The sequence below is a fragment of the Macrotis lagotis genome, chromosome 6 (genome assembly GCF_037893015.1).
Source record: "Macrotis lagotis isolate mMagLag1 chromosome 6, bilby.v1.9.chrom.fasta, whole genome shotgun sequence".
Taxonomy (NCBI): Eukaryota; Metazoa; Chordata; class Mammalia; order Peramelemorphia; family Peramelidae; genus Macrotis; species Macrotis lagotis.
In genome coordinates, this window is record NC_133663.1 from 107,204,475 (window position 1) to 107,230,017 (window position 25,543).

Below are 25,543 nucleotides of genomic sequence, written 5' to 3' on the forward strand. Positions count from 1 at the left end.
TCTCCCTTCCAGAAAGTCACAGTCCAATGGGAGAGACAAGCAAATTACAAATAAACTGTATATAGGATAAATAGGAAATAATTCATGGAGGGAAGTGAGTAGAAAGATGGGACTTTTGTCAGTACTTAAAGGAAGTCAGGAAAGAGAGATAAAGAGGAGAGCAATCCGGTCCCAGCAGAAAGTCAGAGAAAATCTCAGAGCCATGAAATGAAATGTCTTGTTTATGGAATAGCAAAGAAGCCAGTTTCATTGGATCTAAATATGGGGCTCAGGAAGTAATGTTGAGGTGAGGGTGATTACAGGAAGACTAGGAAGGTAGGGAATGGGGGAGATGGAGAATTTGTGGCCTGGGTCTCTCCCCCTCCCACTGAGCAAAGGCAGTAATCCAAAGGAATAAGGAGTGCCTCCATCAGCTTGCTATGTGGAGTCCCTGGCCTGACCACTTTAGTTGCAGTTTTCTTTTTGTCTCTTAAAGGAGAGCCCCTACAGAATAAACTTAAGTGAAGGCAGCTGGGGGAAACCCTAATTTTCTCCCAGCCCCCAATGCTTGAGGACAAAGGGTAGCCTCTTCCTGAGAAGTGATAGTTTTTCATTCTCTAAGAAGACTATGACATCGATGCTGTGACAGGTACATGAATTGGATTTGACTGAGTAGGGGGCTGTGCTAAGTCACCAGCCTCACCTTCTTGTATAGAATCACCTGAGTCCAGTGTCCGGAGAAGAATCGGGTGGCCTGGAATTAGCCCTGAATGTGTACTTGGACTCCTGAGCTCCTTAGGGCTATAGATCTTGAGATATTTATAATGTCTCAGCAATTCCCCCCTCCCTTCTTTCTAGTTGACAGTGAGACTGCTTGCTGTTACAGTATCAAAGTTAGAGTAATTTCAGTTATTTATATTTGTTGTTTGCCATGGATCCCTAATTGCCAGGCAGAATTATAGCTGTTCTGCATAACTTTAAATATTGCAGATTGACTTTGTATTTATTTCTACAAAACTAAACTCCATTTAATATATTTAGCCTTTCATAGTTTATTGTTCTTATAGTATGATTGCACTTCAAAAAATTAGAATTATGGCATGAGAAGGAATAATGATAATGATGATTAAGATTTCTGTGTGTCAAATCATCTTTAAAAAAGTTAAAAATGTATTGACAAGTTAATAACAATAAAGAAGATCAATAAAAAAGAACATTTGTTGATTGTCTGACTTTGAATGACTTCAGTTTTTTGATACTATATTCCCTTCCTCCAAACTTCCTGTTGTCCAACAGATTAAAAAGACTTCTATCTTCAATACCATCTTTTCCACATAGTCTTCACAGTCTCCCTATTTTAAATGTCACAAAATTTCAGAGTTGAAAGGGGCCTTAGAGGTCATCTAGATCAATGAAGGTGTTTCCCATACTACCCACCTTCTCCCTGCCCCCTGAAATCCCTAAATCTCTATGTTAACATAGCAACTAGCTTCTACTTAAGGATCTCCAGTTGGAGGACATTCACTACCTTTGTAAGCAGCCCATTTGATTTTTGAATCACTCTAATTATTAATTCATATTTTCTGATATGAATTCTAAATTTACCTCTTTTCAACTTTTACCAATTATTTACAATTCTGCATTCTGGAGTCAAACAAAGCATAACTTTTTTCTTAAAGTAGTTGAAGACAGTTATCACATCCATGAACCTTCTCTTCTCCAGACTAAATATTCCTAATTTCTTTAGCCACCTGTATGGCATAGGTTTGATTAAATTTCTTCGCTATTTTGTTTGTCCTCCTCTGAATGATCTCCCCCATCAATGTTTTTTTTACTTAAAAAAGGTGGTGCTTAGAATTAAACATAAGACTGCAGATACTGTCTCACTACAGTTATCATTACTTCCCTTTTTCATGAATGCTATGATGCTTTTTTTTTTTTTTTTTTTTAGATTTTTGCAAGGCAAATAGGGTTTAGTGGCTTGCCCAAGGCCACACAGCTAGGTAATTATTAAGTGTCTTGAGACCGGATTTGAACCCAGGTACTCCTGACTCCAGGGCCGGTGCTTTATCCACTATGCCACCTAGCCACCCCACTATGATGCTTTTTATGCCACTCCAGAGTTCATTTTTGTTTTTGTCTCTAAATCTTTTTGTCTCTAAATCTAACAGTTTTCATACAACACCAGTTTTTCCGCAGTCCAGGCTGACATCTAGGGGTTAACTAAACCTTCAGCTTTTTGCCACCTGAAAATATTATAAGAATGTCATGTCCCTTTGTCCTAATTATTGATAAAAATGACAGAGGACAAAAGAGTGATCTGTAGATCACTATCTTTAGATTCTTTTGAATATCTTCCAGCCTGACATGAAACCATTAATGAATCTCTTTGATTCTTGCTATTCAGTTGCTTCCAAATCCATCTAATGATGGTATTATCTAGGCCAACCTCTGCAAAAGAACATCAAATGTACTTGATCAATGACTTTGCCACTATATAGGTATATGTGTGTGTTTGTGTGTATTTATATGTATATGTAATTAATGTAAATAAATAATGGAACCTTGAAAGATTGGTGATGGTTCAGCCAGCATCTATTAAGGTTCATAGGTAAACTTGTTTAGTATTTTTCTGATATATCAGTTGAGTAATCTTGTCAAAAATGATTTATTTTGACATAACCTCTTTTTTGCTAAAATTATACTTTTGTTCACTGCTTCCTTTTCTGACATTCTATGCATAATACATTCTAGAAAATGTTCTTTGTAAACAATATGGCTTATTGTAAGTATATTCTTATAATTCTACTTGAGTTAATAACTATATCAGTTATGACATATTTACAGCATAACTTAGATCTTTTAGAGGCATTTTTTTAGGACTTCCACCACACTGATTTTTTTTTTTTTTTTTTTTTTTTTAGTTTTTGCAAGGCAAATGGGCTTAAGTGGCTTGCCTAAGGCCACACAGCTAGGTAATTATTAAGTGTCTGAGACCGGATTTGAACTCAGATACTCCTGACTCCAGGGCCAGTGCTCTATCCACTGCACCACCTAGCAGCCTCTCACACTAATATTTTGATAGCAATTTTCCCAGTTATATGTCAGTCTAATGTTTAAGTAGTTTTCTGACTTTGAATGACTTCAGTTTTTTGGTACTATATTCCCTTCCTCTAAACTTCCTGTTGTCCAACAGATTAAAAACAGACTTCTATCTTTTTTGCTAAATAAAATTGATCCCATATATTTTTAAAACATTTTAATTCTCAACTTAGTAATCACCATTCCATTTATCAGTTTAAAATTTTTTAGTCAGTTTCAGAATTCCAATCAGATTCATATTCTACCTCTTTACCATTTCTCATATCCATTTCCCTTTCTTTATGCACACATAGCTATGCTCCTAGTTCAGGCACTCATTAATTCTCACCTAGAATTTTACACTGGCTCCTAATTGGTCTTCCAGCTTCCAGACACTCTTTTCTTGAATCTGCACAGCTGCCAAATTGATATTCATAAACACACAGGTCTGAACATGCCATTCCCTTATTAAACACGCCCAGTGGTTTCCTAATTTATTTTACAATAATATATAAATTCCTCAGTGTGGCTTTTGGAGTCTTCTGCAATATGGTTTCCACTTGCCAATTTTATTTCTTATTACTCTCCATTCACAATATTCTTTTCTAATCAAATTTGGCTGTTCCCCACCTACATACCCTTTTGTGGAAGCGGTTTCCCATGTCAGAAATGAATTCACTCTCTCCTTATCTACTTATCTTAGACTCCCCAGAATACTTCAGTACCCAACTTAGAAACCACCTCCTTAAGGACATTCCTTATCCCTTTTGTTCTTAGTACTTTCTCCATCTTCAAATTATTTTGTTTAACTTTCTATCCACATGATTCTCTCTATATTTTATCTTTCTTGCAGACAATGTAAAGTACTTGGGAATGAAATATTTTATATTTATCTTCGTAACCCCATTCTAGAGATATACAAATAGGAGGTGCCTAATAAATGTTGACTGAATTAATTTGTTTCCATGTTACTTTTTGATTTTTTTCTATCTTTTGTATAGTTGTATTAGGTGCGTGTACTGGTCTGATTTTGATTTCTTTATTTTTTTGTTTAATATGCCTTTTAATATTTATGTTCTAAATATTTGTCATTTTAATTTTCCTGGAATATGCTATCTGATCTGTATCCCTCCTTCATGCCATGGCTCAATATCCTAAATATATTTATTTATATGCAATATTGCTCTCCCAGTCTCCACTTTTAGGGGTAGATTAACTCAGTGAGGAAGGTAGGATAACTGAAGAGAAAAAAGCATGTGTTTGTTGTTTAAGTCTTAGGACCTAGATATTGAATTTATCTATCTAGTCAGAGAATATAGGCTTAAAGGAAAAAACAAATAATATCAAAACATTTATAGTTTAAAAACATACATAGTGACAAGGAACATATTTAAATAATTTCCTATATAGGAAAAGTTGTATGTTATATACTACTTGCTAAAGACTTGTAAATGAGAAATAGATAGGAAATTTTAAGAAGTGACATGAGGAATTTTTTTAAAGAACCATTTGATGGGCTCAATCAAAGCAATTACTCTTTTTTGCCACTTTTTTCCTTTTCTTTTTTTTAAAAGATTTTATTTATTTTGAGTTTTACAATTTTTCCCCTAATTTTACTCCCCCCCCCTCAGAAGGCAGTTTACCAGTCTTTACATTGTTTCCATGTTGTACATTGATCCAAGTTGAATGTGATGAGACAGAAATCATATCCTTAAGGAAGAAACAAAAAGTGTAAGAGATAGCAAGATCAGATAATAAGATATCAGTTTTTTCCCCCTAAATTAAAGTTAATAGTCCTTGGTCTTTGTTCAAACTCCACAGTTCTTTCTCTGAATACAGATGGTATTCTCCATTGCAGACAGCCCCAAATTGTCCCTGATTGTTGCACTGATGGAATAAGTCCATCAAGTTTGATCATCACCCCCATGTTGCTGTTAGGGTGTACAGTGTTTTTCTGGTTTTGCTCATCTCACTCAGCAGCAGTTCATGCAAATCCCGCTATGCTTCCCTGAAATCCGTCCCTCCTGGTTTCTTATAGAACAATAGTGTTCCATGACATACATATACCATAGTTGTTAAGCCATTCCCGAATTGAAGGACATTTACTTGATTTCCAGTTCTTTGACACCACAAACAGGGCTGCTTTGAATATTTTTGTACCAGTGATGTTTTTACCTTTTTTCATCATCTCTTCAGGGTATAGACCCAGTAGTGGTATTGCTGGATCAAAGGGTATGCACGTTTTTGTTGCCCTTTGGGCGTAGTTCCAGCAAAGCAATTGCTCTTTAAACAGTTTTTTTCATATTAAAATGCTACAAAGTACTAAAAGTACTTACAAAGTCCTAGGAATTATTCCTTCTAAAACCAGGGATAGATTGAAATAAAACTGATTTCATCTTAGCAAAACAATCTTAAATAATTAAAAAAACTTAATAATGAGAAAATAGCTGAGGGTGGGCATAATATAGATTTTTTTTGGGGGGGATGTCCATTATTGACTCTTACTGAATAGTATAATTTCTTATTTACTACTTCTTATAATCATAATTTCCAAAGCAAATTAAGAAATTTACTTGTAACACATATTAAAGAGACTTCTCTTAAAGAGACTTATTTATCTTTATCCAGATTTCTAAAGGGAAGTACTTCAACATAGGCTTTTTATAATTTTAGAGAACCTAATTTGGAAGTATAAGCTGTCAGTGGGACTGATTCTACCCCTTCACTGATTAATCCAATTCTTTAGGAAGGCAGACAGTGATTTATGTATTTATGGAAAGTATTGAAAAGAAAAACTCAAGAATTCTTTGAGGTTTATAAAAAATAATCATTCTAATTGAGAAACTGGTTGATCCATTTCAGTTATTAAGGTGAAGAATTTTTTTTCTGTTTTCTTCCTCAGTGGAAGAAAAATGAACATCTCACTAATTAATCAACTTAGTTCTCATTCTCTTGTATTTCAATAACTCATCCCATAGTCATTAAATGGATTTTATGTGATTGTAAAAGTACTTTGTAAAGTAACAAATGAATGCTTGTTGATATTGTCAGTGATTCCTAACTGTCATGGAATAAATTGGTGGTAGAATAATATATGGAATAAAAATTTGTGGAAGAAGTTGATGGTAGAATAATGGGAATGAAATAATGTAGTTATTTTGTATGCCATGGGATATAAAAGAAAGAAAAAAGGCTCAATACCTATAAAGTAATATCATTTAAGAAAGGCTTTATAAGGTGCTGTAAGTACTTATTACTCCTGAGGGCTCAATGCAGATTAATGTCAAATCATTCCTATATCTCACCTATCCCTTCCTCACATAGGGATGAAAAATAGCTGACCATATATATCATTGCCCTACATAACAATCCTCAAATGACTCTTTTATGTAAACAATAAGATACAAAACTCTTCAGCCTGGTATTTAAACTTGGCTCTCCAGAATCTAACCCCAACCTAGCTTCCCATCTTCATTTCACTCTTCTTCCAAGTTACCTGGACTTATCTGTTCTGGTTTCTAATATTCCAATTTCATGCCTCTGTGAAGGCTTCTCCCATACCTCAAAAACTATGCTTCCTAGTCTCCCATCTTTTGAAATCCTAACTGGCTGAGGTGCCACTGCTTTCAGACATCCTTCCTAAGTCTCCTTTCCAGCCTCTTTTTAAAAAATAAATCTCTCCCTTCTCAGATTTTTCCAGTACTTTGTCTGGATTTCTCCTTCTCCCTATTATGTTTTCACTTGTATTAGACTTAATTTTTGTGTGTTTCAGTATAATCTTTTAATATTTGCTACTAACATTTACAATCTAATACTTTGGTGGATCTTTGTGTGGTCATTTCCTCCACTAGCATAATTTACAACCTATCTTGCCTTCTTATCTCATATGATTCTTTTCAATGCCCCTCTAGAATTCACCCTCCATAGAGGATTTACCTAATGTGTGAAGGACCTTACTTTGACATCTCTGAATAATCATCTATCACTCAGATTGGCAGCCTATTAGCCCTTATTTGCATTTTATCTATGACCTGCCCTTTTGTGTGGAAAGATTTAGTGGATAGTATTCAATCTGGAATCTGGAAGACCTGTTGTTTAAATCCTATTTGAAACCCAAGTAGTAGTATTAAAACCCTGACAAGTCACTTAACCATTCTTGAACTTCAGTTCTTCTGTAGAATGAAAGAATTGGACTAGAAATGTACAATAGAAGAGGTCTCTTCTGATCTGAATCTGTATTCATCTAGTCTTTTTCAACAGTACTCTTCCTGGATCATATCTTTTATTCATCTTTTTTGTTTACAGTTATCACTAGGAATATACTATACTTTATTTCATGTTCACCATTTTACCGCTAGTTTGATCCTCTATAGATGATGGAGTTCCCTAATTCATGTCATGGAGCATCAGGAGGAGGATACTGGAATGAAATGATGGACTTTTTGTGTCAGAGAATAAATTGAGATTACCAAAGGCTCTTCAATATGTCTCATCTACAATTTGTATTGTATTTGGAAACTCACATTTTAAAAAGTACTTTCTTCAGAGCAATTCTTGGAGGTGGCAGTGCAATTCCTATCATTTCTTTTTTTCATATGAGGGAACTTAATCTGAGATCAGATATAGCTAGCAGTTGATTTGATTTTGTCTAATCTTGATTGTGTGTCTAACATTCTTTCCATTTCATCACCTTGTGTTCAGTTATAATCCCTTTGAAAGAAGATAACTGTTGTTTTTCATCTTTGTATCCAGGAGCCTGAAATACCAGGTTGGTACATGAAGTACCTACAACATAGTTTTGCATTTCATGGATACTTTTGAAGGAATGAATGAGAGGTTTTCAGATTATCCAACACATTCTTTTATTTGAATTATGTAGAGAACATTATAGTACCCTTTGAAGTAGTTTTTTTCCTTATCCAAAACATGTAGTGTGCCTTTTGATGTTGATTTTATTAATAGTTGGGAGGGCATATTATATTAATACTGTTTATATAAGCTTTGTGACATAATTTTTATTATTTCAACCATAATTAGTCCAATTCTTTCCTCCTAGTTCCATAAGGAATAACGCCAAACTTTATTGAGTCATATGACTTTCTTCAGCAAAACCTCTGGTCGAAGGTCCTAAGTGCTCACAAATGTCCTTGAAAGAGCTGTTTATGTTACAGCTGCTCTGCACTCTGGCCTTTAGAGCAGGAATATGCACCCAGAAGTACCCTCCTAAATTAATTCTGTTCTTTTTCCCCTCTTCTTTTTTAAACAGAACTTTTTCTTCTTTTCCTGCTCATCCATCCTTTTTTAAAAGTTCATTGTTACTTTTTGTAAATCAATATATAATGAAAAATGTTTCTATAATAGGATTTGTAAAATGTAACTTTAGAATGAAGTTCCGAAAGAATGTGGAAGAACATTTTGAATATTAAAATCTATCTCTTTAGAGTAAACTACTTTTTTCTCAAAAAAATGAAAGAAGCAAGTTCTTATGCTAATAGTATTGTCTACTACAAAGTCTCAAAAGCTCACATGCTTTTTCTTTATGTATAACTATTAGCCTTTAAGATCTTTTGGGTTCCTTTAGTTTGTAGCTGCTTTTAATAAATTGCCAATTTCTATTCTGACTTTGATGGAAAAAGCCTTTCAACTTTCCCAGTTCTGAATATACCTGCCATGTTTGATATTGCTGGAATTTTAGCAAATGTTGAGTTTTTTTACATAATATTTCACTCCATAAAGGAAACTTCTCATTTTTAACAGTGCTTCTTAGAAAGATTGTCATGCCATCATTCAAGGATAATAGAAAACTTGAATATCATATTCTCCAAGTAAAGGAATCCATCATTAATTGTGGTACCACAAAAAAAAAAACAAACAACTTTGGTATTCCCTATGATTTCTCAATGGGGGCTGAATAGAAACCTAGGATTATAGAAGTTGACATAGTAGCAGTCATTGATTGAAGAGTGTTTCTTCTTTCCCAGTATAGTTACAGGATTTGAGGCAAAGAACAAAAGCAACAATAATATCTAACATTTAGATAGTGCTTACTATGCTAAGTGCTTTACCAAGCAATTTGCAAAGTGCTTTATAATTATCACTTTTGATATAATCCTCACAACAATCTGTGAAGGTACATGATTATCCCCATTTTATAGATGAGGAAAATGAGGCAAACAGATTTGGCATCTTAAGTGATTAAAAAAATTTCTAAACTCTAAAAATCCTTTTTTTTTAGTTTATGGTATAATTCTTACTCTACTGCATTAGTGACATTGAGAAAGAATCTAAATAATTTAAAATCAATCATTGAAAATTAATTCATTTTATTTTAGAATGATTTCATATCTAACCTGACTAGTTCCTTCTATCCTTGCTCAGTAATAGCAAGGTATAAGGAAAATATGTTATCTTTGATTACTAAATACTCTTATAGTCTTAAAATAAGTCAACAAATGTTTCTTCAATAATCATTTGTGACCCTTAATTGTAGAGTATAGGATCTGAGCTAAAAAGAAAATTTTAGTAAGAGTTTATCCTTAAAGTGACAGACACTGCAAACAAAACTTAGAAATATGATTTAAAGTGTTTTATTTGTATTTAATCATTTATGCCTTCTTTAGTATAGTCACTGCTTCTATTTCAGGGATAATGATTGAGAAAGGAGAAATTAAGAAATCCATGAATGTTTATATATGTATATGTATAAATGGAGTTTTGTAGTTATTCTCTCCTAAGATCCTTGGTAGGAGGATATAGTGGTCCAAACCTGACGCAGACTAGTCTACTAGTCTAGCAGGTTTGAGATTGGAATGAAATTACTGAATATCTGACACTCAACAATAGTTAATGCATGTGAAAGTGGTTAATATTTTCATGCCCTACTATGGAAAAAAGGTGATATGTCCAACAAACTAGGTCAAGTGCCCTTAACTTCTAAACCCTCTAAAATATTTAAGATGTATATATATATATATATATATATATATATATATATATATATATATATATATATATATACACACACATATATATCGGTTCATTAATTCATGAATCAAATAGAATAAATGTATTTTTCTCATGAATGCTTATTACTGCTCTTACATATTTCTCTGTTGTCTCATTGATGTCTTTTTATGACATTTTTTCATTTTTAAAGGTAATTATTTGATTTAAGAGCAGGATGTTCAAACAGGTTAATCATTAGAATATTTTTAACTTTTCTTATAGATATTTGATTTTTGCTCTGATATAGCTAATAGAAATTCAACTTTTATGTTAACAAGGGCTATGTCTTTTGCTTAATAAAAATATGTTAAGTAATACCGCACTGCTAATTTTTCTCCTTTCATCAAACCCCTTTTATTTCCCCGGAATGAAAGCAAAATAAGCCTATTGAAAAACGACATTCTTAACTCAAGTGATAACAGCTCACTTTGCACAAAAGTTGTGTCAAAAAATTTTCTCATTATCTGATGTGATAGGAATGAGTATGTGTAAATAAGATTTTAGACAGGATTTTTATTCCCATTTAACTTGCATTATAATTGCATATATGTTATGTTTTTTGATTTTTGGTTCCTTAATATTTGATTTTCCTTTTGCTCTAGTATCTCTGTCAAGAGAAATTAGATCATCATTTCTAGCATCAAAAGGGACCTTAGAAATGAAAAGTTAATGATTTAAACAAATCCTCAAGTGTACTATTGGAACTTGCTGCTCTTTTAAAAGAGCTCTGTAGGAATCCTTTTTGTAAAATATAGCCTTACTATGTAACATAATCATCTTTTTCATTTATCTTTTGTAAGTTTAGATTTTCATATGTGAAATTTTTTTAAAGTAGAACATCTTCACAGTCAATTCTTCAATTCTCCTAGAAATTTTAAATGAAAAAATTTGATTAATTTTGATATTTTTTCTTTTATTTTCTTAAAGCTTCATTTAAGTAACTACAGATCTAATAATAAAACTTAGTAAGTTATATTTAATTTTAAGTATATGAACCTTTAATTTTAGCTCATATTTATATCCATGGGCTATAGCAACATTTTATTCTCAGGTAGATATAAATTTATAGTTAGATAAAATAATGAACAGCATACAAAACTGAGGAATTATTTTTAAAATTTAAGAGTCAAATAATAATAATAATAATAATAATAATAATAATAATGAACTGGTATTTATGTACCATATTTATGTACCATATTTATGTAGTTTTTATTATCTTATTTGATTCTTACACTGACCCTATAATTTAGTACTTTAGTTGTAATTGTTCCCCTTTTACTAATAAGAAAAATAAAACTCTGGAGGATTGTGACTTGACCACAGTCTTTGTAACTTTTTATATTTATGCCTGGAAGAGACCTTAGAGATCATCTAGTTTGCCTCTTCTACAGATAAGAAAACTCAGAAAGATGATGTGATTTACTCAGTTACAAAGGAATTTTAATCCAGGTCTTCTGTCTCTAAATCCAGTATTGTTCCTAAGTGACAGAGCAGGCATTTGTAATCAGACCATTTGTGTTCAAATCCTCTTCACTGTACCACAACTATCTCCCCATATGCCTATGTGTAGATTAATTAATCTCTCTGAGGTTATTATCAACCTATATTTATGTTCCCAGTCCTAGTAATGTTATTTAATTCATCTATCTTTCTTAAGCAAAACTACTTAGTTAAATGAGGACCAGTATTTTTTTTAATGAGAACTCCTTCTTACCCACTAATTGGATTTGTCCATCATGTTTAAGAACGAGTTGTGTGATAGAGATCCTTTTCCTAATACTTTTCAATTTTTGATTACTCTAATAAAATGGAGCAGGACAGTTTATCCCAAGTGGTAGAAAATGCCAAAAATCTTTTTTAATTTTGGCCTTGGAATGTGTGATTTAAATATAAATATAAATATAATATATATATATATATAAATATAAAAGTATATACTATTAGTATATTTGCCCCCCCTCAAGTCTTACTCTAGTTTTAAGCTTTAATGGTTTCTCTTAGTTTTAGGATTATTATTATTATTATTATTATTATTTAAAAAGCTATTTATTCATTAGTTTATGCTAGTAATGCTTAAACTGGTCTAAGACTTTGGGGACATCTACTGGATTGCCTCAATTTTGTTTTTAATCATATTTGCCTTAAATAATATATATGTAAAGTACTTTGAAAACCCTGTTATTGTTGTTATTATATTAAATGAAGTTATATTTCTTAAGAATATAGTAACTAATGGAAGGGATGGGTGTACTCTTAGAGTCATTAATCAGAGGACCTGAATAGAGTACCACTCTGCTCCTCACTGTCTGTTTGTACCATGGCCAAAATATATCACCTTTTAGGTATTTAGATACAGGAAGAGCCTTAGATGTCAAAATCCAATGATCTCTTCTTTTACAGATGTGTCATCCTCTATTTGTGACTAGGGTAGCGGGCTGTGTGAAGGGACTAGATGGGAGAGATTATATTGGAGGCAGAATCAAAAAGATTAACCTTGGAAGATGAGAGAGAAGGTGCTTATCAGTCAGGGGGGTTCAGCAGAAAAGGGATAGTTTGGAAAAGGGTTAGATTTGGAGGGGAAAAATTAGTTCTGTTTTGGACATGTTGAATTTGAGATGCCACAGGACATCTAGGTAGTGCTTGCCCACTTCATACACATTATGTGGCTAGATGGTAGAATGTGTAGTGTAGCGGATTTGGAATCAGGAAAACCTGAGTTCAAGTCCTTCCTCCGATGCTTACTAGCTGTTTAAGTCTAGAGAAATCACGTAACTTTTTCAGCTTTACTTTCCCCTCTGTAAAATGAGGGCAATAATAATAGCACTTACTTCCTAGAGTTGTTGATAACATGTATAAAATACTTTGCAAATCTTAAAGACTAATAGCTGTGGTTTGTCAGGTGCATTTAATTAGATGATTTTGAGTATATTTCCTTTTTGAACAAACACTGTAACCTTTTGCCCCCCAAAATCACTTGTTTCATGATTGTTTTCAGCAATAATTATTAGTTTTTTTTATTTTTTTAATATTCAAATGAATAGTAAACCATTGAATCTTGGCACATTTTGAGTTTTAAAGCATTTATTCAATATTTAGAAACCAGAGGTTTAAAAAATTCTAATTAAAAAGCAAAACAATTGAAATTTATTTGGAATAAAGGCATGCAACACTACCATCATTTCTCTCTCTCTTAGAATTCTAATATCAATTTTTCATGTCTCCTCAAGTACTATCATGTTTTCCCTATGAGAATAGTAAACTCCTTCAGGATAATCATGTATCATCCCCATTGCCTGGCACAAAATAAATAGTTGTAAATGTTTGTTGAATAAAATTGAGTGAATGAATTATTCTTAAATATTAAGTTAGGGTTGGACACAGATTTTTTTAATGCATTTTAAGAACACTAAACTGGGAGTAAAAAATATTCTACTAATCTAGAGTTGCTCATAACTCTAGACCTTGGGTCCCATTTAACCCTTGGGTCTTAGTTTTCTCTGATTTAGAATAAGTGAATCAGACTAGATCATCTCTAAAAATCCTTACCAATTCTAAAATTCTTTATTTCTCATATTCCAGAATTCCCAAATAGAAATATAAAAAAGTTTCTGTCTATATACTGGACCACTTCTAATTTATTGCAAAACACAAAGTAAAATGATTGACAGGGATTGTGAGTAACGAAAACTTCATTCAAATATGAAATTTCTAAATATTCTAACATAAAGTATGTGTCATCTAATAATTGCTTTAGCTACAGTTCAGAGCAATGAGTTAGTGACTTAAGAATAACTAGAGTTTTTCACATCTGCTTGGGAAAGGCTATGGAAGGAAGGAAAGAGAGAAGAAAAGAAAGGGGAAGGGGAAAAGAGAAAAAAAAACTTTGAGAAAAGGATAAATATATACTTTGGATTTGAATGAGTTATAGAAATTATCTTCCAATCTTAGTTTTTTTATTTTTTAGAGATAGAGTAAAATCACAATGGCATAAAAGAATCTCATTTTTCCTATTTTGAAGGACTGTCAATCACTTATCATTTTTTCTATTAGCTTTGGTCACTATAATCAATAAATTTTTCATGCCAGATAGAATAGTTGATCAATATACCTACTTTATTATTTCAAGGAAATACATAATTCTACCACTGGCAGTGTCTATAGGATTGGTAATCCTTTAGATGCCCTCAGTAACACTCCTAGCTAATTTGGCAATGCTGTATGTGTTGAAAATATATTCCTTCTTTATGGCTAAAATAATTACCTATTTCATGCAGTATCAAATAGAAATTTTTCTTCCATATTAAAATGCAACACTACAAAATCTTGTCATTTCTCATAAAGTTAGTGTCTTTTCAAATTTAGTCATAATATTTGACTATGACTATTTAGAACAGCAACTAGAATTATGGGGAGAAAAAAGAAGAAGCATCTCTTCCCTTTCTTGTTCATCCTCTTTCTTTCATCTTCTAGCACTAAAATTGCCTTGCTAAAGTATAAAATTGATACCCGATGTATCAAAACTTTTTGAAATTGACCACTAATGAAAAATCGCATAGAAAAGAGCTGAGCTAGAGATTCATTTATAAAGTGTGTTTATTGGATTGCACCAAATATATTGTGTGAGATTCCTCTGTTTTGTTACTTTTTTTACATAGCCCTAAGGAAAGATCATTAGCTTTTTGGCTACTGCTTCTTCTTCTTTTTTTTTTTTAAATATGAAATGACTGGAAATATTAAGTTGTATAGCTAACAACACTGGCGTTCTAATTCCAGTTTTCTTATTTGGGCAAAAATCACATAACTTCTCTAGCCACTGAGTCCTCTGTACAAAATTGGAATAGTATACTTAATTTTAATTATTTTGTGTGAAATGGTTAATAAGGAAGATTAGTAAGCTTATGTCAGTAATATAACTATTAAATAATAGAAAGATGCTATGATGATATAATCATATCTTTTTTACCATTAGTAAAATTACTCTAGTCATATCTATAAAAATATACAGATAAAGCACTAATATTTTAATATAGTTCCCTGTATTGCTAGTTGGAATATGACAAAAGGTATAGCAGAAAGTCCTTTAAAAAAGATAAATTCCCAAAATTATGCAACTCATTTTTCTCAGAAAATATAATTACAATTTAAATTCTGAACTTGGTAGAAGAGATTTTGTTCCTTTCATAAACATAACCAAGAATCATTTTTTCTCTTCTTAATTGAGAAGATAATTTTTATGACTACATTGAATTTTAGGAAACTGAAATAGAAATGTGACAGAAACTGCTGTGACTTTGAACCTTTTGTTGCTTCTAAGTTTTTTAAAAACCTCATAATTAAATCTATCCATTCTATTAATTAATCTGTTTATCTTAATTTTCCAGTTCCTTAAACTGATAATCTCTCAGTAAGAAAGAGATTGAAGAGGAAAATAGGAAGGACTTTCTTTAGTAATCTCTTTCAAATATAACTTCCTTAACACAGAAAACACATTTTCATCCCTTCATTCAAACCTGTTTAATTTTTTCCTATCTCCAGATTTAATATTCTTAATTATATGGAAAAGTATAATACATGATTGCAGATAATTGGTATAATTTATGTTCTTTACCTTCTATAAATTCTGCCTATAATAAACTACTGGAAATTTTTATGAGCCACAATATGCCAGAAAAATTGACTAAACTCTTAGTTTCCTGCATGTTAATTATGTACTCTCAATTTAAATTGAGGGATTGATGCCAACATTTAGAATAATGCCAATATTTTAGTATGCCTTTACAAATTTTGCTCTCATTCTCAAGGACTAGTTCCTAGATGTTGTGTCCTTTCTTTTTTCTTCCCTTCATGGCAGAAATTGGTAAAGGTCAGCCCAGGGACAGCTTGATAAGTAAGGTGTATCTATGTATATAATTAATGAAACTGCTAGTTCTCTTGAACTTTTAAATCCATGTTGTTTGCATACAGGAAGAAGAAGAAGAAGGTACTTATGATCAAACACTTGAGTTCCGAAGAGGGGGTGATGGCCAGCCCAGGCGATCAACAAGGCCAACCCAGCAATTTTACCAACCTCCCCGGGCTAGAAACTGAGAAGACAGGTAAATATGACTTTCATCTAAGAAAAGATATTTTTCCTATTTAACCAGTAGAATCCAGCTGTTGACAATGTGTAAGTAATAAAGCATATGAAAAACACAAAGATTTTAAAACTACAAGTATTATAGAAACTTATTTGAAATAATACTGTCCTTAACCTTTTTTTCCCCCTCCAAACCTCTCATAACTGTTAAGAAGGGGAAAAAAAAGCAAACTGACTAAAGGGTAATTTTTTTCTCTGCCTTCTGCTAACACTTATCAGTGGGGGGAATAGACAAAAATTGGACAATGGGGAGCAAATGTGGGAAAAAGAAAAAGTAGGGAAAATCTACTGCATAATTGAGCATTGACTTCACAAGATTTTCCACTGTTTGAAGGAAGGAAAAGAGCTTCTCAGTAAGTCCTGGAAATGGAATGAAGGTAACAAGATTGTTTATTGAACTTTAATCATGTGACCTTCATTTTAAACAATTATGGAGAGAGAATGTCTGTCTGAAAATCAAACAGTAGCATTAAAACAAATGGAAAAGACATAGGGGGAGGGTGCAAGATGTATCTTGAAGTCATTGGCACAGTTCTTTTATTTTTTAAATATCTTCTTCCTCTAATATTTCAAATTTTGTCCCTAACCAATACTCTGTAATATTAAATGGGAGAAGTTGCCTATCATATTAGAAACAATAGTGATACCAACTATAATTTCTTTCTCAACCTTCCTTTTAAAAATTTTCAGAAAATTTATAACCTTCTTGAGTATATAATCTTTCTCTCTCTCTCTTTTTTTTCTTTCTTTTTCTTCCTTTCTTCCTTTCTTCCTTTCTCCCTTTCTCCCTTCCTTCCTTCCTTCCTTCCTTCCTTCCTTCCTTCCTTCCTTCCTTCCTTCCTTCCTTCCTTCCTTCCTTCCTTCCTTCCTTCCTTCCTTCCTTCCCTCCCTCCTTCCTTCCCTCCTTCCTTCCTTCCTTCCTTCCTTCCTTCCTTCCTTCCTTCCTTCCTTCCTTCCTTCCTTCCTTCCTTCCTTCCTTCCTTCCTTCCTTCCTTCTTTTGTTCTCTGATCATTCAGGCTGTATTTTTCCAAATACCACCATGCTTTGTCTAAAATATATATATATACATTAGTCTTCTCCTCTTCTGTGGTTCTTCATAATCTATGAACTCTTTAAGAGCAGAGACTACTCTATCTCCTATTTATTTTGAATTATCTTTAGAACTTTGAAGAGTTTGCAGAGTGGATGTTTGTTAAGTGTTGACTGACTAACTTTTGGATGATCTCAGATCAATATATTTAACACTTTTCATTTTTACTCTTGACTTTTTTTAATCTAACATATGCTTCTTTTATATATTTAGACTTTATTCCTTTCCTACTTCCAAAATAGATTGATGAAGCCTTAGAGTCAAGTATGGTATGAATAAGATCAATTAGAAATAAAAACAGACCAACTCTTAGTTAACAGAGGAAGAGAAGTAAGCCAATTAGCTGAGATCACCCAGTTCATGTAGATGAATGACTGACTGCTCAAAATATCAAACAAGAGAGCTTTCTTGATCACGATGGCATTTTGCTATGGTATGCTAAAAATTAACCAAGATAATTTTTAGGAAGCTTTACTAAGCTTCTGTACTGATGCCTTATCCTAATATGAATGTGACTCTGGCACATAGTTGGGGATTGATGAACTCATTAATTGATTGATTTTCGAAGGTCTAAGGGATAGTAGACCTCAGACATTCCAAGAGGATTCTATCTTTGGAAAGACATATCATCAGAAAGTTGATTACGCGGAAGTGGATCTTTTAAATCTATAATGATATTAAAGAGTCTTTTTGGACAGTTGAGATTGGAATTGGAAGAGGGAACTTTCTCACTAATGCATCTTAAATCAATGGGTCAATCCACAGGGATTTATTGAACATAGCATGATAGGCACTGTATTAAAGTGCTGAGGAATGCAAAGAAAATCAGTCCCAGCTCTCAAAGAACATATAGGTACATAAATAAACTAGTAAAATACATGCCACATGTAGTAGATATAATCAGGGGTGTCCTGGTAAATGTTTAATAATTAGCTTTCTGGGGGAGTTAAGTTTTATATGTATTATTAACACTTTTTTTAAAGATTACACAATCAGAAACACAAGTCAAACTCTGATTTGTAGCACTTGCTGATTTCTGAGATGTAAAAGCTCACACTGAAAAGTTAACAACTGGCACAAGTGGGTACAAACTGGTTCCAGAATTCCCCCAGATACAGGGTAACTCTTGAGAAGAAGGTCTCTTAACAGAAAGTGGTATTTGAACTAAGTCTTGATCAGGGATTCTAAGAGGAGGAAGTAATGATTCCAGGCATTCCAGGCACAGGAGGCAGCCTTTGTAAAGGTATTGAAATGGGAAATGGAAATTTTAGAAATAACAATCATAAAATTCAGTGTCTAAAATAATAGGTATCATCTATGCATGTAATAGTTAATAGCTGTGTGTATACATATGTACATATATATGAATATATATGGAGATATATGAATGTGTGGATATAGTACTAAACATACATTATATATAATCTAATAGTACCACATATTATTAAATATTATAATAATTAAAGGCAGCTAGGTGGCTCAGTGGATAGAGTTCTGGGTTTGGGGTCAAGAAAATCTGAGTTCAAATCCAGCCTCAGGTGCTTCATAGCTTATGTGCTTATTAGAATATGTGTGACCATGGACAAATAACTTCACCTATTTTGCCTTAATCCTTGGTAAAGGAAATGGCAAACTCCTCCATATCTTTATCACATGGATATTATAGTCCAAGGAGGTATCAAGAGGTGGACATGACTGACTGAATAATACTTAAATATTAAATAATAAATATTAAAATATATAATACTTCTATAAGATATATTTTATATGTATGTGTTCAGTTCTTTTTCCACTATGTTCATATATGGGAAGTCTGCATACTAATTATAGGAAAAATAAAGTTTTAACTTAACTAAGGTACTTATAATTGGATTACTTTTTCTTTTTTTTTGTGAAAGCTGAGAAAACTTTTGGTTATATAAGGTCTTTTAAATTTGTTGAAACAGACATTAAGATAATGCAGAAATCTTTCAGGTCTCTGGGCAAATTGTATCCATCTCTGAATATGGTAGTATGTAAACTGTTTAAAACGTTTTTGTGGAATTTCAGTCTCATGAGGACTTCCTTTGCTGTCTGTGTTCAAATTTGCACTGTGCTTAGGATGCTTGCTGCCTTTTGGTTTATTGGCTAACACTGAAAGATGAAATATCAAGACAATTTTTAATACTTGACACCAGAGGAATTTTTATTTTTTGGCAACCAATGATGCTATCATTATAAACATCTTATTGCCAGAAGCATTCTGAATAAGAAAATAATCCAAACACACGTGCTCTGAGCTTAGTAATTAAAGCTCAGCTGGGGAAAATGTATTTATCATTTGTGGTGTTTTAATTGAAGAGAAAGCTTATAAAGACTTCAAGAAGCAGGAGGAAAAAACATCCCTTGCAGTGTACTGTCCTAGAATATGAAACTGCAGTATTTCAAAATTTAGCCTTGTCAATATGCCTGAGAATATTACTTTAATTTTCTAAAAAGGAGATTTTTTTTCTGTCCTTTTTCCTTGTCCAGAGGCTCTTAGCTTTACGATCTACTGAAATATGTTATATATCATATATTTTTCAACCAGTAGTCTTAATTTCAATATGCTTTCAGTATCTTCTTTGGCTGCTTCTAATGAAATTTTTGTTAGATATAATAATGATTCTAGAGGCAAGGTATTTTGTGGTCATGTTTTCCAAAAAAGTAAAACCACAAGATTTACACTTGGAAGATCAACTATTTAAATGCCTTTCTTTTACAAATAAGAATGCTAAGGTCCAGGGGAGGTGAAATAACTTACCCAGTCTCACCAATAGTAAATGGAATAAAGGGAACAAGCTTTTATTAAGTTCCTACCTTATGAGAGGACTGTGCTATTACATTATCTCTGATCCCCACAACAACCCAGGAGATAGAGGCTGATTTAAACACAGGTCATCTTGACTCCAGGCCCAGAATTATATTTCAACTCCTTGCTGCCTCTTTGTGGTAGAATCAGAATTGAACTCTGTCCTTTTGACTTCAAATCCAGATCTTTTTTTCCCACCTAATATTACCTGTTCTATATAATACTGCTACTGTCTATCCTGTTGTCAATCTCAATCTTTTTTATAGTTGTTTGATTCCATTTTTCCTGTACATAGGTAGATTATATCCAGCTGGGGTTTTTAAAAGGTAATGGGGTTAAGTGACTTTCTCAAGGTCACATAGCTAAGTAATTAAGTGTCTGAGGTTGGATTTGAACTCAGGTCACCCTCTCTAGGGCCAGTGCTCTATCCACTAGGCCACCTAGCTGCCCCTCCAGCTGTTCTTTATTTGTTTACCTTGGTAATCCTGTACTCTTGTAGCAGCTGCTGCATTATCATGTTCTAACTACTCTAAAGGCATACAATTGTATTAAATAATATTCCTAGAATTTACATAGTAGGGATCCACAGATGAGATCAGCTTCTGTGTCCACAGTGTAATTTGTATATTGGGCCTTCAGCTCCTATATAAATATAAATAAATATAAAGCTAAGTTACTTGGGCCTCATCTTCAAAATTAAGGACTAGATACCATCTTTTTTGTTGTTCAATAGTTTCAGTCATGTCTTACTCTTTGTGACTCCATTTGGAATTTTCTTGGCAAAGATACTGGAAGGTTTTCCATTTCCTTCTCCAGCTCATTTTATAGTTGAAGAAACTGAGGCAAACAGGATTAAGTGACTTACCCGGGGTCACATAACTTGTAAGTATCAGAGGCCAAATTTGAACTGGGGTCTTCTTGACTCCAAGCCCTCTGCCTTTTCTACTGCACCATCTAGCTTCCAGACAACTCCTTTCAATATAATTTGTGGAATGTCATTGGGTTACAGTTTCCTTACCAAAGAGAATAGAATTAAGTCCATGAGTGGCTATTGTAATTCCAGCCTAGGTGAAATAAGGAAATACAATCTCAAAAAAGAAGAAGGAGGAGGAGGAGGAGGAGGAGGAAGAAGAAGAAGAAGATGATGATGATGATACCCATAGTGTCTAGAAACTTTGAAATAAAAATGAGAGGCTATGGTCACTGCCCCCAGTGAGCTGGTGTTTGAATGGGAATTAGGGGAAAGGTTCAAAACAAACATGTTTGAAGCATATGCAATAGAACTTAATCTTACTTGGATTTTTGGGAAAGACATTCATAAAAATAGAATAAAACATGAAAGCCTGGATGACTAGAGTATTTCTTCCCCCAATCATCCTTTCATTTAGCACCAACACTGTGGATAGCTTCAGTCCTTGTCCCTACTCCTTGTCCTCACTTGCCCCACTCTTGCACCTTTGCACCTGTGTGGCAGGCAGTATTTGTCACAGAAGTGAAGCTTCATGCCTGTTGGTAATTTTGCAAGCAGCAGAGTGACAGCTGGAAGTGACAGTGGTAAGCCAGCATTAGGTCATAGAGACCTCAGGGAGCAGGGTTAGGACATAGAATGAAGGATGGAAATCAAGATTGGACACTAAACTGGAAGCAAGCTAGGCTTGAACCAGGCCAAATGGCCAACTTGGTCTAGAGAAGAAGAAACAACGTCCAGAACTTTTACTTTCTGGATCTGCCAAAAATGTTGTGGGCTACCTGAAGAAATATCCACTACCTATGGTTCTGTTGTTTAGGGATGGAGACAAGCATGATAGACTTCTTTTTTTTTTCAAGTCAATGGGGTTAAGTGGCTTGCCCAAAGCCACACAGCTAGGTAAATTATTAAGTGTCTGAGACCGGATTTGAACCCAGGTACTCCTGACTCCAGGGTCAGTGCTCTATCCACTGCACCACCTAGCTACCCCTAGACTTCTAAGAAGGAAGAAAACTTAGAACTCATCTATTCCAGCCACTTCTTTTTATGTATGCAGGAATTGAAGCCTTGAGAATTTATTACTTGATCAAAGTCACAGATAGGGAAGTTACAGAACCAACATTCAAGGAGACCAATAATATGTTAACAAATTAGATTAGGACCACACTATCCATACCTCTTTTGAGAAATTTCTGTTATGACTAGAGCTAGTAACAGGAATGGTGGTAATTTTTGAGAAGATTTCATGAAGTTAAGATTTGAACTCTAATTTTAAAATAAGGTGGACTATGGTTCAGTAGAGAGAAATGTTAGTTTTTCCTGGAGGAGGGAAGTAACAGGCAGGCTTGCAGATAGGAATGAGAATATATATATCTAGTATGTGGGAGACTGAGTGGTTTTTACCTGTCTGGGATAGAGCCTATGAACTAAGTATAATGGGAAATGAAAAAATTAGAAATGAACAAACAGTAAGTAGTAGCCTCGGGCACGATTAGGATTTTGAATTTAATGTTCAAGTCAACCTGCAGTTGGAAACTGCTGTAAGCAATAAGTAGGAAATTAATATGATCAAAGTGGTGTAAAGAAAGATACTGTAGAAGGGGACAAGGGGAAAGCTTGGAGATGTCGAGTCTGACTAAGACGTCAAAGTGGAAACTCAGCTGAAAAAACCTAGGGTAGATTTTATGAAGAATAAAAAGGAAAAGCAAATGTGTGTAAAAAGAATTCCGTTCCACATGTTTATTATTAAATAGCTTCATCTCCAAGTCTTCAGTATAACTTCCATCCTTGAAGCAGACAAGTAATGCCTTGAAGAATGAGTACTATTCTCAGCTCAGAGTAAGATATAAGATTTATGTTACACATGAAGGAAATAATTCATTTGAATCCATTCTCTATTCCAGTTAGTATCAATCAATCTGGTGATTCCACAGGCGTAGTGATTATAAGCTTAATTCATTAGGGCCCAGATCTATAAACTACAGATTATAAGATCACTTGTGAAATCATAGGAAGCTAGCTAGAGACCCTCTCTTCTTTTTTCTTGTCTAGGTAACAAAGCCCAGTGTGGCAAAGGTGATTCAACTACATGGGATAATCCTTCAACTTGTTGTGTGCCTCTTAACCATTTTTTTCTTGTCCATTATAAATAAGAGAACATCCTATGACAACCTAATCAGTATGTATAATATCCCGAACTTTCTCTTCCTGCCCAACCTAAGAAAGAACCCCTCCATCTTATGAATGTCTAGTCAATGGAGATATTTTTGCCTTGTCCAACTTATGACCTTGCTGACATATTGTTTGGCTTCTTCTAGTTTATTCCAGCCTATATCAAATATCAACCAATGGGATTAGAGTCCTAGAAAGAGAAGACATCTGATTGTGAAGAAGATCTGAGGTCCACTTCATTAGAGGGACCATTGATCCTTTAATAAACTGCCATTGACTAAGAACTCTGCCTGAGTCTTTTTTATTGAAGGTGCTACGCATGGTTTCTGCCATCCTGAATCCTATAGTCTAGAAGGGGACATGGCATGTACAAATAATTTTACTGTATACTAATGCATATGGCAGGTTGTTGTTGTTCAGTCATTTTTCAGTCACGTCCAACACAGCATTTTCCTGGTAGAGATACTGGAGTGGTTTGTTGTTTCCTTCTTTGGCTTATTTTCAGATGAGGAAACTGAAGCAAACAATGTATGACAACTCGAGTCTAAAGCTGGATTTGAACTCAGGAAGACTACTATTCCTGACCCAGCCTTCTATCTAATACAGTATCTATCATATTTCCCCATGAATAAGAGGCATCATAATTTTGGGCATCCAAATTTGAAAAAATGTATTACATAAAGTTATCAAACTCAAGTTTTATTCATTATGAAATTCAAGGACCTTCTGCTCATAGCTTTCAGGCATTTTTTTGGGCAAGTCTGGTGCTTGAACACACACATAATCCATTCTGTTTCATTATTCTGAAGCACCCATTGTTTCCTTTGAAATCAGTCACTTATTTTTCAACAGCAATTCTTCTGGCCTCCTGCTGAACCATCTTTGTGGACATGAGAATTCTTTGCTTCTCAATCCATCTCTTCAATTCCCTCTCTAACTCAGGGCAAGAGACTTCCCTCTCATGACCTTCTTCTGCTGTGGTGTTTTCAGGAGGGTTTCTTTTTTCCATAGCCAGTCTGAGATTATTTTTTCAGCTGGAGGAGGACCAAACTGATGTTCAGCAGCACAATTTCCATTCACTTTTGCAAACTGGATCTCACTGAACTTGAATTCAGCACTGTAACGAAAATCTTTTCTGAGCCATTTCTCGGGAGAACATACCAAAACATAACCTAACAACAACATAGCCTACTTTGTGAAAAAAGTAGGAACTGCAAAAAATCTATGCTCCCAGTTTTTAGACCCCAAATTTTTTGAAAAAGGGAACATCTTATACATGGGGAAATATGGTAGCTTCTCTGAATTAGAGATGCATGGAAAATTGAGTTTAAAGGGAAAAAAATTAAAAGCTTTCGAGGTACTTTACTCATAGCAAGAGCTGACAAGATTTTTGTCTTCTTGTTTTTTCATTTGTTTCTGGCGAAGAAAGGGTCATCTGAACAACTTTTATGTATTGACAGGAAACCCTGTAAAACGATGACAACATTGAGCACTAACAAAAGAAATACTTTTTGTTTGCTTGTTTTTAAAGGCATCATTTTTATCCAGTGAGAATTACATTTTGAAATGTCAGCTTTGCTGACAGACTGCACCATGTACCCCATCACTTTGGGAAGTTGTTCCAACAGAACTGATCAATGATACCAGCAGAACAGCTTTCTGTGGAGGAAACAATGCCTGCAGGGCTGGTGGGCAGTTCTGTGTGAGCATAACATTGTGGTCCAAGCACTTTAATGAATAAGCAGGAGTTTATATTAATCTATAGAAGACCCATGAACTATTTTTATGGATTCACTGGAATTCTACCAGTCCCTGTCCCAGCATTTATAAAACAACTTTCACGTATAATAATGGCACATGGTTTTGTAAATTTAGTTTTGATGAACATTCAGCTTTGTAAAGGACAGTATAAATGCAGTACAAGTGATTCTTTGGAAATATTTACTTAAGCATATCTCTTACACAGGGGAGGTTACCTGAGAATGGCCACCTTGGCTAAGTAACCATTGGACGTCTTCTTGTCTTCTCCCCTTTCCCCTTTCACTTCCCCTTAACCCTTTCTCCAGTGCTATTTTTCCCCAAAAGAAAACTTGGAGGTGCTCAGCAGCTGAAGAGAGAATATGATCTTACAGGTTCATGATCCATACTATCACCCTACCCCACATACCACATAAAGTTTTTCTCAGTTCACAGTATTGAGTACAAGAGACTGTTGTTTTCTGTCTCCACCCTTGCCCTTTACCCTTCCATTTACAACCCCCAAACACTGTCCAATCTTT

At 33.8% G+C, this 25,543-nt stretch overlaps 1 protein-coding gene across 2 annotated transcripts in view; it reads left to right on the forward strand.

The window, feature by feature from the left end:
* TDRD3 (tudor domain containing 3) overlaps window positions 1–25,543 on the forward strand; it is a 274,471-nt gene that overhangs the window by 153,810 nt on the left and 95,118 nt on the right. Inside the window, exon 13 of one of the 2 annotated variants that reach the window (XM_074191786.1) lies at window positions 16,033–16,163. The exons of the other annotated variant lie outside the window; for it this stretch is intronic. Coding sequence (XP_074047887.1) covers window positions 16,033–16,155 — 123 coding nt within the window. The 3' untranslated portion in view covers window positions 16,156–16,163. Of the gene's footprint in view, window positions 1–16,032; window positions 16,164–25,543 lie in introns of those variants that run through there. 2 annotated transcript variants of the gene reach the window in all.